Raw genomic sequence first — 17387 nt, 5'->3', positions numbered from 1 at the left:
CACCAAGAGCACACAGCAGAAAACCAAAAGAGGAAGTACAGAAGGCTGAGGAACAAATCCCTTGTGAAGGTACTCATACTCTTACGATCACCTTAAGATCAGCCTCTTAAGTTAAAACAGATGTTGGAGAAGTTTCTAGAACAACTCACTCTTGAGTTAATAGAGATGTTCCTTGAACATCTCGTTCTTGGGTTAATATATAGAGATGTTCCTAGAACGTCTCGTTCTTGAGTTAATATATAGAGATGTTCCTATAACAACTCGCTCTTGCCATATTCATGGTTCTTTCTTTGAAATACAATGAATGGCACCTCTTGAATAACAGAAAGAGATTCTGTTGTTCCAAGGCTAACCTTCACCAGAGGTTTATGAACTCTTTGTGGAAGTCTGTCTGTTTGTTTGAATCTGTCTGCTGTCAGAATGTTAACTGTTGTGTGCTGCTTCTTCAAACCCAGACATCAGGGTTTCTGTTGAGGAGGTTGCTGTGTCAGGTTCAGACGGTATCAGTCCTCTGCAAGGTACAAAAAGTACTAAGGAGATTTACTTTGCTCATCATGTTCCTTTTCATCTGTTTTGTCTTTTTGTCCTCATTTTTCATTTTCCCAAGGTTTAGTTCAGTTGTTTGTTTGTTTGTTTTTGTTTGTTTGTTTGTTCCTTTGATTATTTTATCGTCATCAAATCTTGGCTGAGCATGTTGCTTTCTTGGTTGTGATCGTGGCGTCTTGTATTCCCAAGTGACTCCAGAGGAGCAGAAACCGCATCCCCCGGCGCCAAAGCCTTCACCTCCTTATGTAAAGGATTCTCCTCCTGCAGGTATTCTGTTCTGCTTGTTCAGTCATTGCAGTATCTGTCCATTCTTTGACTGTGTCTGCTATCTGTCCTCTCTCTCTCTTTGCTCTTTGAACACATCTTAAAAAGAAATACATATCTTCTTGAGAGTTTATTTTATTTTATATACGTAATCTCCATCTTGTCACTCGTTTTGTTTTGGTCCTTGTCATCCACTTGTTCTTATTAACCCTCAAATCCTCTTCACTTATATTGTTGTTATGATGTTTTGATCCAGTCTTGGCAGAGCATGTTGTGATTTCTTGGCATCTTTTACTTCCAAAAAAGTGTCCCCAGAAGAATGGAAACCAAAGCCCTCAGCTCCTTCTTATGAAAAGGTGTCTCCACCTGCAGGTATTCTATTCTGCTTGTTCACTTAATGAAATATTTGTCCATTATTTCATTAAGTCAGTTTGACTCATCGGATATCTGTCTGTTCTACGTCCTTGCCTGTTTGTCAAATCTTCACCAAAATGTAAATCTTGTTTATTTTTTTCTTCCTGTACTTGTCCTCATCCTTCCTCACTCCAATCATCTTCATTTCTATTCAGTTTCATTGTTTGTATTTATTTCTTTGTGGTGACTTAGTCCAAAACCCAGCTAAGCATGTTGTGATTTCTTGACAAATTTCTTGGCATCTTGTATTTCCAAAAAAAAGTGTCTCCGGAGGAGCAGAAACAATCTCCACCTGCACCAAAGCCCTCAGCTCTGTCGCCTCCTTCTTATGGAAAGAGTCCTGCAGGTATTCTATTCTGCTTGCTTGGTTAATAAAATGTCTGTCTGTTCTATGACTTCAGCCGTTGATCAAATCCTAGCCAGACTTGCAGCCTTCTACCTTGTTTAGTGTTTGTGTTCTTCCACTCACCATTTTGTTCTACTACTGTCTTCTGTCCTCAAATCCTCTTCCCTTGTAGTGTCTTCCATTTGTTCTGTTGTCACGTTGATCCAGTCTTGGCAGAGCATGTTGATTTCTTTATGTTGATATCTTGGCGTCTTGTATTTCCAAAGAAGTGAGACCAGAGGGCAGAAAGCCATCTCCCACAGCGACGCCTTCACCTCCTGGACCGACTGGAGTCTCTCCTGTATCCAAGAAACAATCTCCGCCTGAAGGTACTGTAACGCCTCTCATTTGACTGTTCTCCATGCTGCTCTCTCTTCCTGTGTCTGTTGCTCGCCTGGAGCATTCCTTCTGCGGCTTCATGCAGTCTTGTGATCTTCAATCAGTTCTCTGACAATCAGTTCTCTGATTGTAGAAATGCTCTTTTAGCCGTCTCTCTGTGTGTGTTTGTGTAGGACTTAGACTAGAAGTTGTCAAGTTCATAGTTAATCTTTACTAACGTTGTTTGTCACATTGTAGCAGCCATTTATAACCCTGTAGTTACATATCTTGATGCCTCTTATTGCAATGACCAACACAGCGTTTGATACGTTCTGTTTTATTTGAAAAGGTGGTAAGTATTACAGGGCATCAAGTTGCACACTTGATTAAGTCATTGCATTGGCTGTTGGAAAACAGTCACTTGGGCTTTTAGTACAAAAAGAAAGTGAGATGTTATATATTTGTATGTCACACTTTCCTTTCTAACCAATGTACGTGTCTGTTTCTTAGTAGCTAACATACAGTAGTTTGTCTAAGTAATGGGTGTAGTCTTGTTCCCTAACACTTTTGTATTGCTGCTTATACTAAGAGTAATGTCATTCACATTCTTGCAGACAAGGGACCTGTTACAACACCTGGACAAACAACAAAAGGTATACAGAATAATTGCTTCATTACATCAAAAAAAAAATAAGTGAATAATATACATATTGCCTATACTGGAAATACCAATGATCAAAAAGGAAAATTTCCATTTTATGTGCAACATGTTTCTTTTCAATGTTTAATGGATGTGTGTTTATGCTACATGTTATATGTTTATTATGTCATGTTATAAATGTTCAAATGTGATTTTGAATTGCCAGTTTATTATATGTCAATTCCATAAAAAATATATCTTCACTACCTCAACCGCAGTGCCAACTAGTAAGCAAAAGGGTAAGACACCTGAATTGAACAAATACGGGAGAACTCCTAAAGAGAAGGAGCCAGAAGTGATCTCTCTGAAGAAGATACGAGTGAAGCCCACCCAGCCTGAGCGAGAGGTTATTACTCACCAAGTAGAGGTGACAAGACATTACGATCCAGAACTGACCGTTCATGGACTTCATGACAGAGAAGATCGTGAGGTGATAACACTCGGTAGAACTGAAAGGGTCTTCACAGCAGATGAGGAGACACTTGAATTGGGCTATTTTGAGGAAGCTCAAAGGGTTGAAGCTGTAAAAGAAGAAGAAAGGGTAGGATGGACAAGAACTCCTAAAACACAGAAAGAAGAGGAACCTGAGGAGCCAGGTTTAGCTAAGAAGAAAGTAACAAAATTCCCACAGAAAGACAAGGAGCAGGAATCAGTTAAACTGAAACCATTTGGAAAACATGCTACACCAGAGCCTGAACCAGAGGTCATTAAGCTGAAGAAAGTACCAACAAAACCTTCTGAGTCTGAGAGAGAAGTTATTACTCACCAAGTAGAGGTGACAAGACATTATGACCAGGAACTGACAGTTCATGGACTTCATGACAGAGATGATCGTGATGTAATAATACTCGGTAGAACTGAAAGGGTCTTCACAGCAGAGGATGAGACGGTTGAATTGGGCTATGTTGAGGAACTAGAAATGGTGGAAGAACAAGAAGAGAAGACCAGATGGACAAGAACCCCTAAAGGGAAGAAAGATGAAGAACCGGAACCAGATTTTACTAAAAAGAAAATAAGAAAATTACCAAAGGATGATGAAGAGCCAGAAGAAATTAAGCTGAAACCATTTGAAAAACCTGGAAAACCAGAGGAGGTTGAGCCACCAAAACCTAAGAAAGAAGGAGAGGCAAAGATGGATACTGAACGAACACCTTTCAAAAGAGCTGAGGCACCACAGAGAGATGAACCCGCTACTATTGTAAGATCATCACAGAGAGATGAACCTAGTCCTCATCCTGAGACTCCTGACACACTTGCACATGTCTTTAAAGATCAGGCTGTCTCACAGAAAAAGCTGGTTGACAAAATCCTTAAAGATGAACAACCAACTGATGCTGACAGGCTACATACTAATGCTAAAACCACTCCCACGCCAGATAAAGAACAGGAACAAATTGGTCTGAAACCATTTTCCAAGGCCCCTAGAGCTGAAGCAAAGCCAGAAAAATCACCTGAAGTGAAGGACAAGGAGTCTTTAGATATTAAGGCACCTAGTCGAACTCCAAGAGATGAAATGACCAAGGAACAGCAGCTTAAGAAAGTGCAAAGAACTGAGACTCCTGAGAAGGAGCCTGAAAAACCTAAGCAGAAAGAGAAGGAACCAACCATTGCTGCTAAAAAGCCCACTACTCCATTCAAGAAAGAGGAAGAGATACCAGAGCCACGGAAGAAGGTTGAGCCTTCACGAAAAGCAACCAAGGAAGAAGTGGTAGCATTGAAACAAGCAGAATCCATGAAGAAGACTCCTTCACCTAGAGTGGGGAAAGACAAGGAAAATGAAGTAGCCTTGAAGCCTGCAGAGCAGCTGAAGAGAGCTGAGCTGAAAAAGACTCCCTCGCCCAAGGTTGAGAAGCCTAAGCCTAAAGAACTGGAGTCAGTTCCTATGGAGAGGAAACCTAGTGCTGAAAAAGTCAAACAGATTCCTAAAACAGTTACTCCTAAAGATCCCACTGAAGCGGTGAAGCTAAAAAAGATCCCAAAGAAACCCTCGCCAGAGGAGGAGAAGGCTGCAAAGCCTGCTAAAGGATCGATTCCAATGGTGAAGGAGGTTTCTCCTGGAGCTGTGCAGATGAAGAAGGTTCCCACCCAGCTGGAGGAGGAGGTGTTCGAGCAAGAGTATGAAGGAGGAGAAGTAGAGGAGGAAGATGATGAGGGCGAGGCCTGGGGATGGGAGCTGGTTCCTGACTCAGAAGGGGAGAGGCAGGACGGGGCAGTAGAGACTCCAGGGATGCATGGAGCCAGACGAGGTGAGAAGGAAGCTGCTGAATGAACCACCCACTGATGACCATGGAATCCTTTCATCCCATCTGATGACTCATCTAATTACCATTCAAACAACTGATCCATCATCTATCAAACTACCCATCCATGTATCTATCCATCCATCCATCTGTGCAGTTACCCCTTTATCAATCTATCTATCCATCCATCCATCCATCCATCCATCCATCCATCCATCCATCCATCCATCCATCCATCCATCCATCCATCCATCCATCCATCCATCCATCCATCTGGCTGTCCAATTACCCATTTATCAATATATCCATCCATCCAGCCATGTATCTGACCATCTTTACTCATTATCCATCCGTATTTTCATCTTTCCATTGTCATGTTTCATGTTCACCATTTTGAATTGATCTACCACTTGTCTACCACTTGATCTACATCTTCAATCATCCATCTTTCCATCTTTATATTGTTATGTTCCCTTGTTCTCCAGTATCTTTACCTCTGTCTTCATGTAGTTATTGTCAAAGTCATCTTTCGTCTCATTCAATATAGTGAATGTTACTCTGTACTAATCCTCATGGTTTTAAGTTGTACGTCAAGTCTACGTGGCTACATTTGAGTTAACATGACTAGATGACTAGTCTACGTGACTAGATGACTAGTCTACGTGACTAAATAACTAGTCTACACAACTAAATGTCCCATGAATCATCCTGTGTCTTCCAGTTTCGGTCATCATCTTCATCATCTTTATCGTCTTCATCCATTGCATTGTCTGCTCTATGTTTGTTGTAGTTATTGTCAAAGCCATCTTTCATCTCATTCAATATACTGAATGTTACTCTGTACTAATGCTCATGGTTTTAAGTTGTACGTCAAGTCTACGTGGCTACATTTGAGTTAACATGACTAGATGACTAGTCTACGTGACTAGATGACTAGTCTACGTGACTAGATGACTAGTCTACACAACTAAATATCCCATGAATCATCCTGTGTCTTCCAGTTTCGGTCATCATCTTCATAATCTTTATCGTCTTCATGTATTGCATTGTCTGCTCTATGTTTGTTTCACTTCATTGTGCTGACCATGTGACATGTGTTCAGAATACGCATGTGTTCTGTCAGCTTTCTTTCACTCATATCTTATCTTAGTTCCCAGTGGGACTTTCCACTACACCAGCAGCTCTGTCTGAGCGAAACCAAACTCATCCTTTTATTCTCTATTCAGATGGAAAACCATCAGAGGAGCCACCCAAAGGCAGAGGTCGGGGATTTGGGGGTGAGAATGTTCTCTTAACATACAGTATACAGTATGCACAAAACAGATCAGACTCTGGTGTGTGATTTTGTCTAAGGTTTGTTGTGTTACGCTCTTATTGTGTGAATTTGTGTAAGGTTTGTCGTGGTAGGCTCTTATTGTGTGAATTTGTGTACGGTTTGTCGTGGTAGGCTCTTATTGTGTGAATTTGTGTAAGGTTTGTCGTGGTAGGCTCTTATTGTGTGAACTTGTGTAAGGTTTGTCGTGGTAGGCTCTTATTGTGTGAACTTGTGTAAGGTTTGTCGTATAGGCTCTTATTGTGTGAATTTGTGTAAGGTTTGTCTTAGTTGTCGGTAACAAGACAACTTGTCAACTGTCATTTCTTAATGCTCTTCTAGTATACTTTATCAAATCTATTCTTAAAAACCTGTTCCAGTCTTAGAAATTCTTCCGTTGTCAAAGATGGTTAGTGCAGACAAACTAAATTGATGAATGTTGATGTTTTGGTGTTTCAGCGAAGAAAACCCCATCTCCTGGTGAGGGTGGCAGAGGACTCAGGCCTGGTGGGAAGGATACGCCACCTGAGGATCCCTTTGGAGGATTCAAGCTCAAAGCTGTTCCTCTCAAGTTCATTAAGAAGCTTAAAGACATTGTGCTGACAGAGGCAGAGTCTATTGGCTCTGCTGCCGTGTTTGAGTGTGAGGTTTCACCCTCCACGGCCATTACTACATGGAAGAAGGATGACAGCAACCTCCGTGAGAGCCCCAAACACAAATTCACCTCTGATGGCAAAGATCGTAAGCTGAACATTATTGATGTCCAGCTGTCTGATGCCGGAGAATACACTTGTGTGGCCACCAATGCTGGCAAGGAAGTGACATGTACAGCCAAACTGATTGTTGAAGGTATTTCGATGTTTTATTCCCAATTTAATTCTATATTATATTGTATCACAGGTACAACTGCCAAAATCACTTAGTAAGTCAACATATACGTTAGCAAGAAATGCTAAACCTGTACTTGTAAATAATGTCTTTGTCAGAGTTGCCTGTGAAATGGGTCTTTGAGTTGGAGGAGGAGATGTCTGCCATGAAGGGTCAGCCTATATACATGACCTGTGAGTTGAACAAGGAGAGAGATGTGATCTGGAAGTTGAACGGAACCCCCCTGATGAAAAAGGCGGGTAAGGTGGCCATCAACATCATCGGTCTCCAGCACGCGGTGACCATCCAGAACTCCACAGTGGAGGAAGCGGGTCTCTACACCTGCGAGGTGTCTGGACAGGAGGATGTGAAGACCAAGAGCAACGTTAAAGTGATTGGTAAGAAGTGATCGAGCGGAATCATAAATCGGCTCTGTCGCGATCGGAATAACGGAAATTAGCGGCTGGATGTTGGCTATCAACTCTTCTGTATGTAACTCCCTGTCACTTCTTCTGTTTATATCCCCCCTGTGAGGCTGTCACCTCCTCTGTGTGTAACTCATGTGAGGCTATCACTTCTTCTATGAGTAACTCCTCCTGTGAGGCTGTTACTTCCTCTGTGTGTAACTCCCTGTGAGGCTGTCACTTCCTCTGTGTGTAACTCCCCCTGTGAGGCTGTCACTTCCTCTGTGTGTAACTCCCCCTGTGAGGCTATCACTTCTTCTATGAGTAACTCCTCCTGTGAGGCTGTCACTTCCTCTGTGTGTAACTCCCTGTGAGGCTGTCACTTCCTCTGTGTGTAACTCCCCCTGTGAGGCTGTCACTTCCTCTGTGTGTAACTCCCCCTGTGAGGCTGTCACTTCCTCTGTGTGTAACTCCCCCTGTAAGGCTGTCACCTCCTCTGTGTGTAACTCCCTGTGAGGCTGTCACTTCCTCTGTGTGTAACTCCCCCTGTGAGGCTGTCACTTCCTCTGTGTGTAACTCCCTGTGAGGCTGTCACTTCCTCTGTGTATAACTCCCCCTGTGAGGCTGTCACTTCTTCTGTGTGTAACTCCCCCTGTGAGGCTGTCACTTCCTCTGTGTGTAACTCCCCCTGTGAGGCTGTCACTTCCTCTGTGTGTAACTCCCTGTGAGGCTGTCACTTCTTCTGTGTGTAACTCCCTGTGAGGCTGTCACTTCTTCTGTGTGTAACTCCCTGTGAGGCTGTCACTTCTTCTGTGTGTAACTCCCCCTGTGAGGCTGTCACTTCTTCTGTGTGTAACTCCCTGTGAGGCTGTCACCTCCTCTGTGTGTAACTCCCCCTGTGAGGCTGTCACTTCCTCTGTGTGTAACTCCCTGTGAGGCTGTCACTTCCTCTGTGTGTAACTCCCTGTGAGGCTGTCACTTCCTCTGTGTATAACTCCCCCTGTGAGGCTGTCACTTCCTCTGTGTATAACTCCCCCTGTGAGGCTGTCACTTCCTCTGTGTGTAACTCCCCCTGTGAGGCTGTCACTTCCTCTGTGTGTAACTCCCTGTGAGGCTGTCACTTCCTCTGTGTGTAACTCCCTGTGAGGCTGTCACTTCTTCTGTGTGTAACTCCCTGTGAGGCTGTCACTTCTTCTGTGTGTAACTCCCCCTGTGAGGCTGTCACTTCTTCTGTGTGTAACTCCCCCTGTGAGGCTGTCACTTCCTCTGTGTGTAACTCCCTGTGAGGCTGTCACTTCTTCTGTGTGTAACTCCCCCTGTGAGGCTGTCACTTCCTCTGTGTGTAACTCCCTGTGAGGCTGTCACTTCTTCTGTGTGTAACTCCCTGTGAGGCTGTCACTTCTTCTGTGTGTAACTCCCCCTGTGAGGCTGTCACCTCTTCTCTGTGTGTAACTCCCTGTGAGGCTGTCACTTCTTCTGTGTGTAACTCCCCCTGTGAGGCTGTCACCTCTTCTCTGTGTGTAATTCCCTGTGAGGCTGTCACCTCTTCTCTGTGTGTAACTCCTGTGCGGCTGTCACCTCTTCTCTGTGTGTAACTCATGTGAGGCTGTCACCTCTTCTCTGTGTGTAACTCATGTGCGGCTGTCACTTCTTCTGTGTGTAACGTGTGTTGCCATCCAACAGAAATCATTAAGGACTGGCTGGTGAAGCCACTGAGAGACCAGCATGTGAAGCCTAAGTCCAAGGCTGCGTTCAAATGTGAGCTGTTCAAAGACACACCCAACTGGAAGTGGTTCAAAGGAGACGATGAGATCAGTCCCTCTGATAAGATTGAGATTAAGAAGGACGGTAAAGGCGTGGTGCTCACCATCAACAACTGTCAACCCAACGATATAGCAGATTATACCATTGAGGTTGAGGACCGCAGATACTCGGCTAAACTCACACTTGGAGGTTGGTTCACCTAACACACACACACATATTGAACAATATATCTAACATTAAACCCTCCTAACAGTTAGGTTGAGCAAGAGAAAACCCTCCTAACATGAATAACCCTTGCTTGAGGACATTTCTTTTTTTTGCCGTTTTCTCTTATCTGCAATGTCTTTTTCAAGGTGCAGTTACTTCTAACAGCCACAAGGTGTCAGTCTTCCACAGTGCAGTTTTAATGCCAAAGATACATAGTCATCGATCTGAAATAAATTTTTTCTTCTTGATCCCTGGAAACTTGACGTTTCGGAGACACAATATTGTCCCCTGATGACGCTGAGCCCGTCTGTTTCCCCGCAGAGCGCGAGGCTGAGATCCTGAAGCCTCTGGTCAGCGTGGAAGTGATGGAGAAGGAGGAAGCTAACTTCAACACAGAGATCACAGAGGAGGACGTGGCTGGAGAGTGGAAGCTCGGAGGAAAGGTCCTGACCAGATCACCGGTGAGCTTTTTTTGCTATATTTTTATTGTGAGGAGCAATAGGTAAATGTAGCTACAGGTAGAGTGTAAATAAAAAATTTATGTATATAATCATCTAAACAACACTTTCTACATTCCAGATATGTGACATTAAGACTGAGGGCAAGAAACGTTTCCTCAGCCTGAAGGACGTGCAGCTAGACCAGTCTGGAGAAGTATCCTACCAGGCTCTGAATGCCATCACCAGCGCTATGCTCACCGTGAAAGGTAAGCTAGACCTGATGTACTTCAACCCTATGTACCTCCATGTACTTCTACCCTACTGTATGTACTTCCATGTATTTCTACCCTACAGTATGTATTTCCAACAGTATGTGTTTTACGGTAAGTGTAACCAGAGGGGATGCCTGTGTACTTTGTGAGTAACCTTCCTACTTGGTCACTGTTCACACCTCCCAGAGATCGGAATGGGCTTCACAGAACCACTGAAGGACGTGTCTGTGCCTGAAAAGAAACAGGCTAAGTTTGAATGTACCACGACGAGAGATGTGCCCAAGGTCATGTGGTACAGGGGGTCTGAAATCATCACCCCAAACCCAAAATATGAAATAATTGATGATGGATTGAAACACATGCTGATAATAAACAGCTGTGAGTTTGACGACGAGGGCCAGTATTCTATTCAAGCGTTGGGCCAAGAGTCCAGAGCGCAGCTTATAGTGGAGGGTAAGTACCGAACCTCACCGTCCTCAGCTCTTCCTCTGTCCTCTGGAGGCTCTTCATCATGTCTTCTCTCAGTCTGTTATAGTCTGTCAGTAAGAGAGTCTTGGTCAACTGAGATGTTGACAACGTTTTTGTGTTGTTTTCTTGTAAATGTAGAGCATGTAATTGTATCATTAATATTGAGGAGGATGGTTTTCAACACCAGATTTAAAGAGATTGTTCTGGACGATCTGTGTGTGATAATGTGGAACGACTGATTTGTTGATTAAATCTCTAAATCTTGACTATTGGTCAATTTAAGCTTTTCTTTAAACAAGGACAGGCAGGTATTATGGATGGATGAGAGGCCTGAAAAATGGCTGATCACCAAACCATGTTATGCAACTGACCTAAATGTATTCCAGGCATGAGGCTCAAGTTCATCCACCCACTCGTGGACCAAACGGAGAAAGAAGGTAAAACGGCCCGGTTTGAGCTTGAGCTCAGCCACGAGGATGTGCCGGTGGTTTGGTACCAAAATGAAGAGAAACTCCATGTGGGTCGAACGGTACTTACCTATGTGGATGGAAAGAGACACACTCTAGAGCTGAGGATGTTGTCTCTAGATGATACCTGCCAGATTAAGGCAGAGGCCAAAGGAATTTACTCTATGGCAAAACTGACCGTCCTAGGTAAAGCCTCTCTTTCTATTCCCTCCTCCTGCTTTGAGAAACAGCTTTCTCTCTTTTTTTTGTCTTTCTTAATGTGTTTCTTAATGTCTTTCTTGGATTGTACCTCTGTTCTCTGGTCAAGGGAGAGTCTGTCCTTCGTGAGACCGCTGTGTTGTGTCTCTTGTGTTGTAACCGTATATGTCTTACCTCCGTCATTCCAGAGGGCGACCCCGTGTTCACAGTGAAGCTGCAGGATTATACGGCCACAGAGAAAGACGAGGTGACTCTGGACTGTGAGCTCAATAAGGATGTGCCCGTCATGTGGTATCACAATGACAAGGAGATTATCGCGTCCAAGATGGTGGTCATGAAGTCCGCGGTGACACGCAGAGCTCTCGTCCTGAAGAAAGTAGAGGAGAAAGACAAGGGAAAATATGTCTGTGATTGTGGGACAGATAAGACTACGGCCAACATTAGTATTGAAGGTAAAAATGGAATCATAGATGCCACTAGAAGCTCCAGTACATGATGTAAATGGATGTACAGTATGAGGACATGTTGTAAACAGTATTTACCTCACGTTAGCTCGTCTTTAAGATCCGTCCTTGGAGCGGGTTGATAGACATGGGGATTAGGTGTTGTTGCTCAAGGGCACTTCAGCAGGGATTGAACCAGCAACACTAAGCAGCCTGCCAATGTGCCACCCCTAACCAGCCTGCCAACATGTCACCCCTAACCAGCCTGCCAACATGTCACCCCAAGGCATCATCAAGTTATATTATCACGAAACAAGCCAAATGATCTGCCAGTGCAATAATCTAAAATATTAATCTCAAACATGTTCATGTAAATAAACTCGATCACTAACTGATATAACACGATAGTGATTCTACCTAAACCCAGTTCATGAATCCGTTTACATTGATATTCTTGGCTGTTTCTAAACACTGGTGTCTGGCAGGACATTCTTGGGGAAATCATCCGGTGCACAGGAAGTGATGTGTTTTTCATCACCAGCAGCAACAGGAAGTGATGTGTTTTTCATCACCAGCAGCAACAGCAGTTTGTTTGGAATGAATAGAAGACTAACTCAGTAGTTAACATGGATTTTTAAGATACAAAGCAAGTCAATGCAGTGCAAAAACGTATCACCAGTACTGTACTAATACTAATACTAATATTACCAATACTAAGTCCACCAAACAACATTTTCAATAAGCTCCAAAACTTGCCCCCCCCACCAAGCTCCAGACCTGGGGCCACAGGGCCTTGGCTGCACCTGCCCCCTCCCTCTGGAATGCCCTCCCCAGCCAGATTCACAATACTAACACCCTCCCTATCTTCATTTTAAAACAACTCTCAAAACCCACCTTTTCACTCTTGCTTTTGACCCAGAGCTGTTTTGTTTGTTTGTTTGTTTGTTTGTTTGTTTTGTTTTGCTGTTTTTCTTGCTGTTCTTATCCCATTCCGTAAAGCGCCTTTGAGCACCATGAAAAGTGATATATAAATGATAAATTATTATTATAAAAAAAGATTATAATAATAATTATTATTATTCAAGTTGAAATGTGTGAATAGAAGTTCAAACCCCCTGCTGAGCCTGTCAGAGGAGTGTTGTTGTTCCTCATTAAGAGGCCTGTCGTCCTGTTCTGAACCCCAGCTCGGGACATCAGCGTGGTGCGTCCCATGTACGGTGTGGAGCTGTGCAATGGAGAGACCGCGCGTTTTGAGGTGGAGATATCTGAGGACGACGTCCACGGCCAGTGGAAACTCAACGGAGAAGTCATCAGCCCCTCTTCTGTATGTCTCCACTCACTTCTTCCAGCTGACATTATCTCACGCTTGTGGAAAATATTTCAAAACGTGACGTGTGTTAAAATGTCAATTACTAGTAACAGGGGCATCGATGCAACAATTGAGCAGATTTTTGTTTTAATTTCAAAGAAGTTGTCTTTTTGTAGAACATGGAAGTCATGTTGAACGTGTTCCTTTCCTCCAGGATGTTGATATAATTGAGGAGGGTGGAAAACATACTCTGATCCTCTACAACTGCAAGGTGTCTATGACAGGAGAGTTGCAGTACTCTGCTGCTAATGCTAAGTGTTCTGCCAACCTGAAAGTGAAAGGTAAAACTACACAGCCACAATCCGTGATTCTTTTTTTTAAATGAATGTGGGATATACTCGCATACATTCTTGAAGAGTTTGAAAATACGCTATTTTGAACTTTCCAAACTCTTTTGTATGTCATATTTACATGTTGTCTTGTGTTCGTTCTTGTATCAAGAGCTCAGTCATATTTACATGTTGTCTTGTGTTCGTTCTTGTATCAAGAGCTCAGTCATATTTACATGTTGTCTTGTGTTCGTTCTTGTATCAAGAGCTCAGTCATATTTACATGTTGTCTTGTGTTCGTTCTTGTATCAAGAGCTCAGTCATATTTACATGTTGTCTTGTGTTCGTTCTTGTATCAAGAGCTCAGTCATATTTACATGTTGTCTTGTGTTCGTTCTTGTATCAAGAGCTCAGTCATATTTACATGTTGTCTTGTGTTCGTTCTTGTATCAAGAGCTCAGTCTTATTTACCTGTTGTCTAGAGTTAGTCCTCTTATGAAGAGCTCAGTCTTATTTACCTGTTGTAATGTTAGTCCTCTTATGAAGCTCTCAGTCTTATTTATCTGTTGTAATGTTAGTCCTCTTATGAAGCTCTCAGTCTTATTTACCTGTTGTAATGTTAGTCCTCTTATGAAGCTCTCAGTCTTATTTACCTTTTGTAATGTTAGTCCTCTTATGAAGCTCTCAGTCTTATTTACCTGTTGTCTAGTGTTAGTCCTTGTATCTAGAGCTCAGTCATATTTACCTGTTGTCTTCAGAACTTCCACTCAACTTCCTCACACCTCTGAACGACGTTCAAGTATATGAGAAGGATGAGGCCAGGTTTGAGGTGGAGGTTTCCAGACCTCCCAAGACCTACCGCTGGCTCAAGGGATCTCAGGAGCTTGAGAGCGACCAGAAGTTTGAGATGATTCATGAGGGTCATATGTATGTGCTGGCAGTCAAGTCTGCCGCCTACGAGGATGAGGCCAAATACATGTTTGAGGCAGAAGACAAGAGAACAACTGGCAAGCTGGTCATTCAAGGTAATGCACCCTTGTGTTGGTTGTATAGGTATGGGTACTTCCAGCTGTATAGAGAGTACAACCTGATCCAATCATTCTTCAAACAACAGGTCCATACCTATTTATACCATACCTGTTAATGCACTTTACTGTTACATGTTACATGGCAACTTCTTTTTGTTGTACTGTACTTGTGCTGTATGGTGACAATACATTAGAATCTAATCTAAAATGAACAAAGCCAGTTGTGCTGATGTTGATGCTGCTCGATATGCTCTATTCTTGGCTTGCCCTTTAAAAACCAAACAAGCTACAGTCAGATTCCCATGTTTGATTTCACTCCGCCATTCATGTTTGTGTGCCAGGTATCCGTCTGGAGTTTGTGAAGTCCATTAAGGACGTCACCGTCAAGGAGCGTGAGACGGCCGAGTTCAGTGTTGAGCTTTCACACGACAAGATCCAGGTCTCCTGGTACAAGAACGACGTGCGTCTTCACCCCAGCAAGGTGGTGCACATATCGGACCACGGAAAGATCCACACGCTGGCCTTCAAGGAGGTCACCATGGACGACACGTCTATGATCAGGGTGGAAGCCATGGGCAAGACATCCGAGGCCATGCTCAACGTCATCGGTCCGTCGATAATGTCTTTTGTTTGTTTTGTTTTGTTTATTTACACATAAAAACAATTACATATAATACAATATAATCCACAAAGAGATGTGAAAGAGAATTGCCTAAAAACCCTCTAGTCTAGGGGCTTGTATGTGGCATTCTCCAAGAAGCACATTTATACTGAGATTACATCAATATATAATAAAAATTAAAAACGAAATACAAAGCCATCAGACCACAGTTTGTAAAGGGAGCCCATAGGGAAATATTGGTGAGCTAGGAGATTTCAGTGCTCTTTTAAACTTCAGAAAATAAAAATCCAAAATATGTGGAGGCAAAGAGTTGCACAACTTTGACCCTCAGTAGAGTATACAAAACTGAGATTGGGAAGTGCGGGAATGGGGTGGTCTAGGAAAACAGGAGCTACGTGTGGAGTAATTATGAAATTGGTAATTGTGGGCAAACATGTCATGAAAGAAAGGGGGAAGGGTTCTTTTTAAAGAACTATACACAAATAAACCAATCTGAAGATGATTCACTTGATAAACACTGAGGATACCTAACTTATGAAATAGAGGCTGAGAAGAATGACTTGGATGTACACAGTTGATTATTTTTAGAGCTTGTTTCTGCAGACGGTATATGGGCTCAAGTTTGGTCTGATGAGTACTACCCCAAACTAAATTACGTTCATTTAAACAAAACTTTTATTTTGTTTAAAACATGATCCCTGCATTGTGATGTTAATACACATGTACATTATGGACATCCAACTGGAGTGATCTGTTACAGCTGAAATCGAATTAGTGTCTTCACACACAGTTCCAAGTATCTGATGCCCCACTGTTTTCTTGCAGAGGGAGACCTGTACTTCGCCACCAAGCTGCAGGACTACACTGCTGTGGAGAAGGACGAGGTCACACTGGTTTGTGAACTGAGCAAGACTGCAGCCGAGGTCAAATGGTTCAAGGACGGAAAGGAAGTGATTACCTCCAAGAACATCATCGTCAAAACCGATGGCAAGAAGCGCATGCTGACTGTGAAGAAGGCAGAGAAGGCAGACATTGGAGCCTATACCTGTGACTGTGGCTCCGACAAGACCACCGCAAAGCTCACCATTGAAGGTAACACTTCTATAGACACAATAAAACCACTGCTGATCTCACCATTGAAGGTAACACTTCTATAGACACAATAAAACCACTGCTGATCTCAACATTGAAGGTAAGACTTCTATAGACACAATAAAACCACTGCTGATCTCAACATTGAAGGTAACACTTCTATAGACGCAATAAAACCACTGCTGATCTCAACATTGAAGGTAACACTTATACTGTATAGATAGAACAACAAAATCACTGCTGATCTCAACATTCCAAGTGCTTGGATCTAAGAGTGATGGCATCATTTCTTTACTCTATGTAGTTAATGAAGACTTTCCTGAAAAATTGCTTTTCAATAGTTTCAACAGTGAGCATTTTCAGGTTTGAGTATTTTGTATCACTTATGACTTGACCTGAACTTGTCTTTTTCTCTTCTACCCTTTGCAGAGCGTGACATTAAGATTGTCAAGCCACTATACAGTGTGGAGGTAACTGAGATGGAGACCGCTAAGTTTGAGACAGAGATCTCTGAGAAGGACGTCCATGGAAACTGGAAGCTCAAAGGAGAGGCTCTCATTCAGAATGCTGTAAGTGCTAGTCCTTTATTTACCAGTACTGTGGACCACCGGTCTGCTGGAGGTGGTAGTCCTTTATTTACCAGTACTGTGGACCACCGGTCTGCTGGAGGTGTTAGTCCTTTATTTACCAGTACTGTGGACCACCGGTCTGCTGGAGGTGTTAGTCCTTTATTTACCAGTACTGTGGACCACCGGTCTGCTGGAGGTGTTAGTCCTTTATTTACCAGTACTGTGGACCACCGGTCTGCTGGAGGTGTTAGTCCTTTATTTACCAGTACTGTGGACCACCGGTCTGCTGGAGGTGGTAGTCCTTTATTTACCAGTACTGTGGACCACCGGTCTGCTGGAGGTGTTAGTCCTTTATTTACCAGTACTGTGGACCACCGGTCTGCTGGAGGTGTTAGTCCTTTATTTACCAGTACTGTGGACCACCGGTCTGCTGGAGGTGTTAGTCCTTTATTTACCAGTACTGTGGACCACCGGTCTGCTGGAGGTGTTAGTCCTTTATTTACCAGTGCTGTGGACCACCGGTCTGCTGGAGGTGCTAGTCCTTTATTTAATACTCGTGAGGACCTGTATGGAAGCCACGTGAAGCCTGTTCTTGGGTAGAAAATTATAGGAATGCTGTCACTAATGTTTCTGAGATGAGATAGAAAGCATTTGACAAACTTTTATTTATTTTAATATATACAAAATATTCCTTTAATATTTGGTAGCTATATATTATATTGCAGGATG

At 43.0% G+C, this 17387-nt stretch overlaps 1 protein-coding gene across 1 annotated transcript in view; it reads left to right on the top strand.

Moving 5' to 3' along the window:
* Window positions 1–17387, top strand: part of LOC311228135 (titin-like) — a gene marked incomplete at its 5' end in the record, with an annotated part of 258753 nt that overhangs the window by 78545 nt on the left and 162821 nt on the right. Inside the window, 16 exon segments of the mRNA XM_084314050.1 lie at window positions 3904–4873; window positions 6094–6144; window positions 6639–7028; window positions 7166–7444; window positions 9134–9403; window positions 9743–9882; window positions 10001–10127; window positions 10320–10586; window positions 10988–11254; window positions 11455–11718; window positions 12894–13033; window positions 13233–13359; window positions 14106–14372; window positions 14717–14983; window positions 15823–16089; window positions 16519–16658. Of these exon segments, the coding sequence (XP_084170176.1) occupies window positions 3904–4873; window positions 6094–6144; window positions 6639–7028; window positions 7166–7444; window positions 9134–9403; window positions 9743–9882; window positions 10001–10127; window positions 10320–10586; window positions 10988–11254; window positions 11455–11718; window positions 12894–13033; window positions 13233–13359; window positions 14106–14372; window positions 14717–14983; window positions 15823–16089; window positions 16519–16658 (4233 nt within the window).

The sequence above is a fragment of the Notolepis coatsorum genome (assembly GCF_963971535.1).
Source record: "Notolepis coatsorum genome assembly, chromosome: 5".
NCBI classification, from domain to species: Eukaryota; Metazoa; Chordata; class Actinopteri; order Aulopiformes; family Paralepididae; genus Notolepis; species Notolepis coatsorum.
This window is presented reverse-complemented; position numbering and strand designations above follow the sequence as displayed.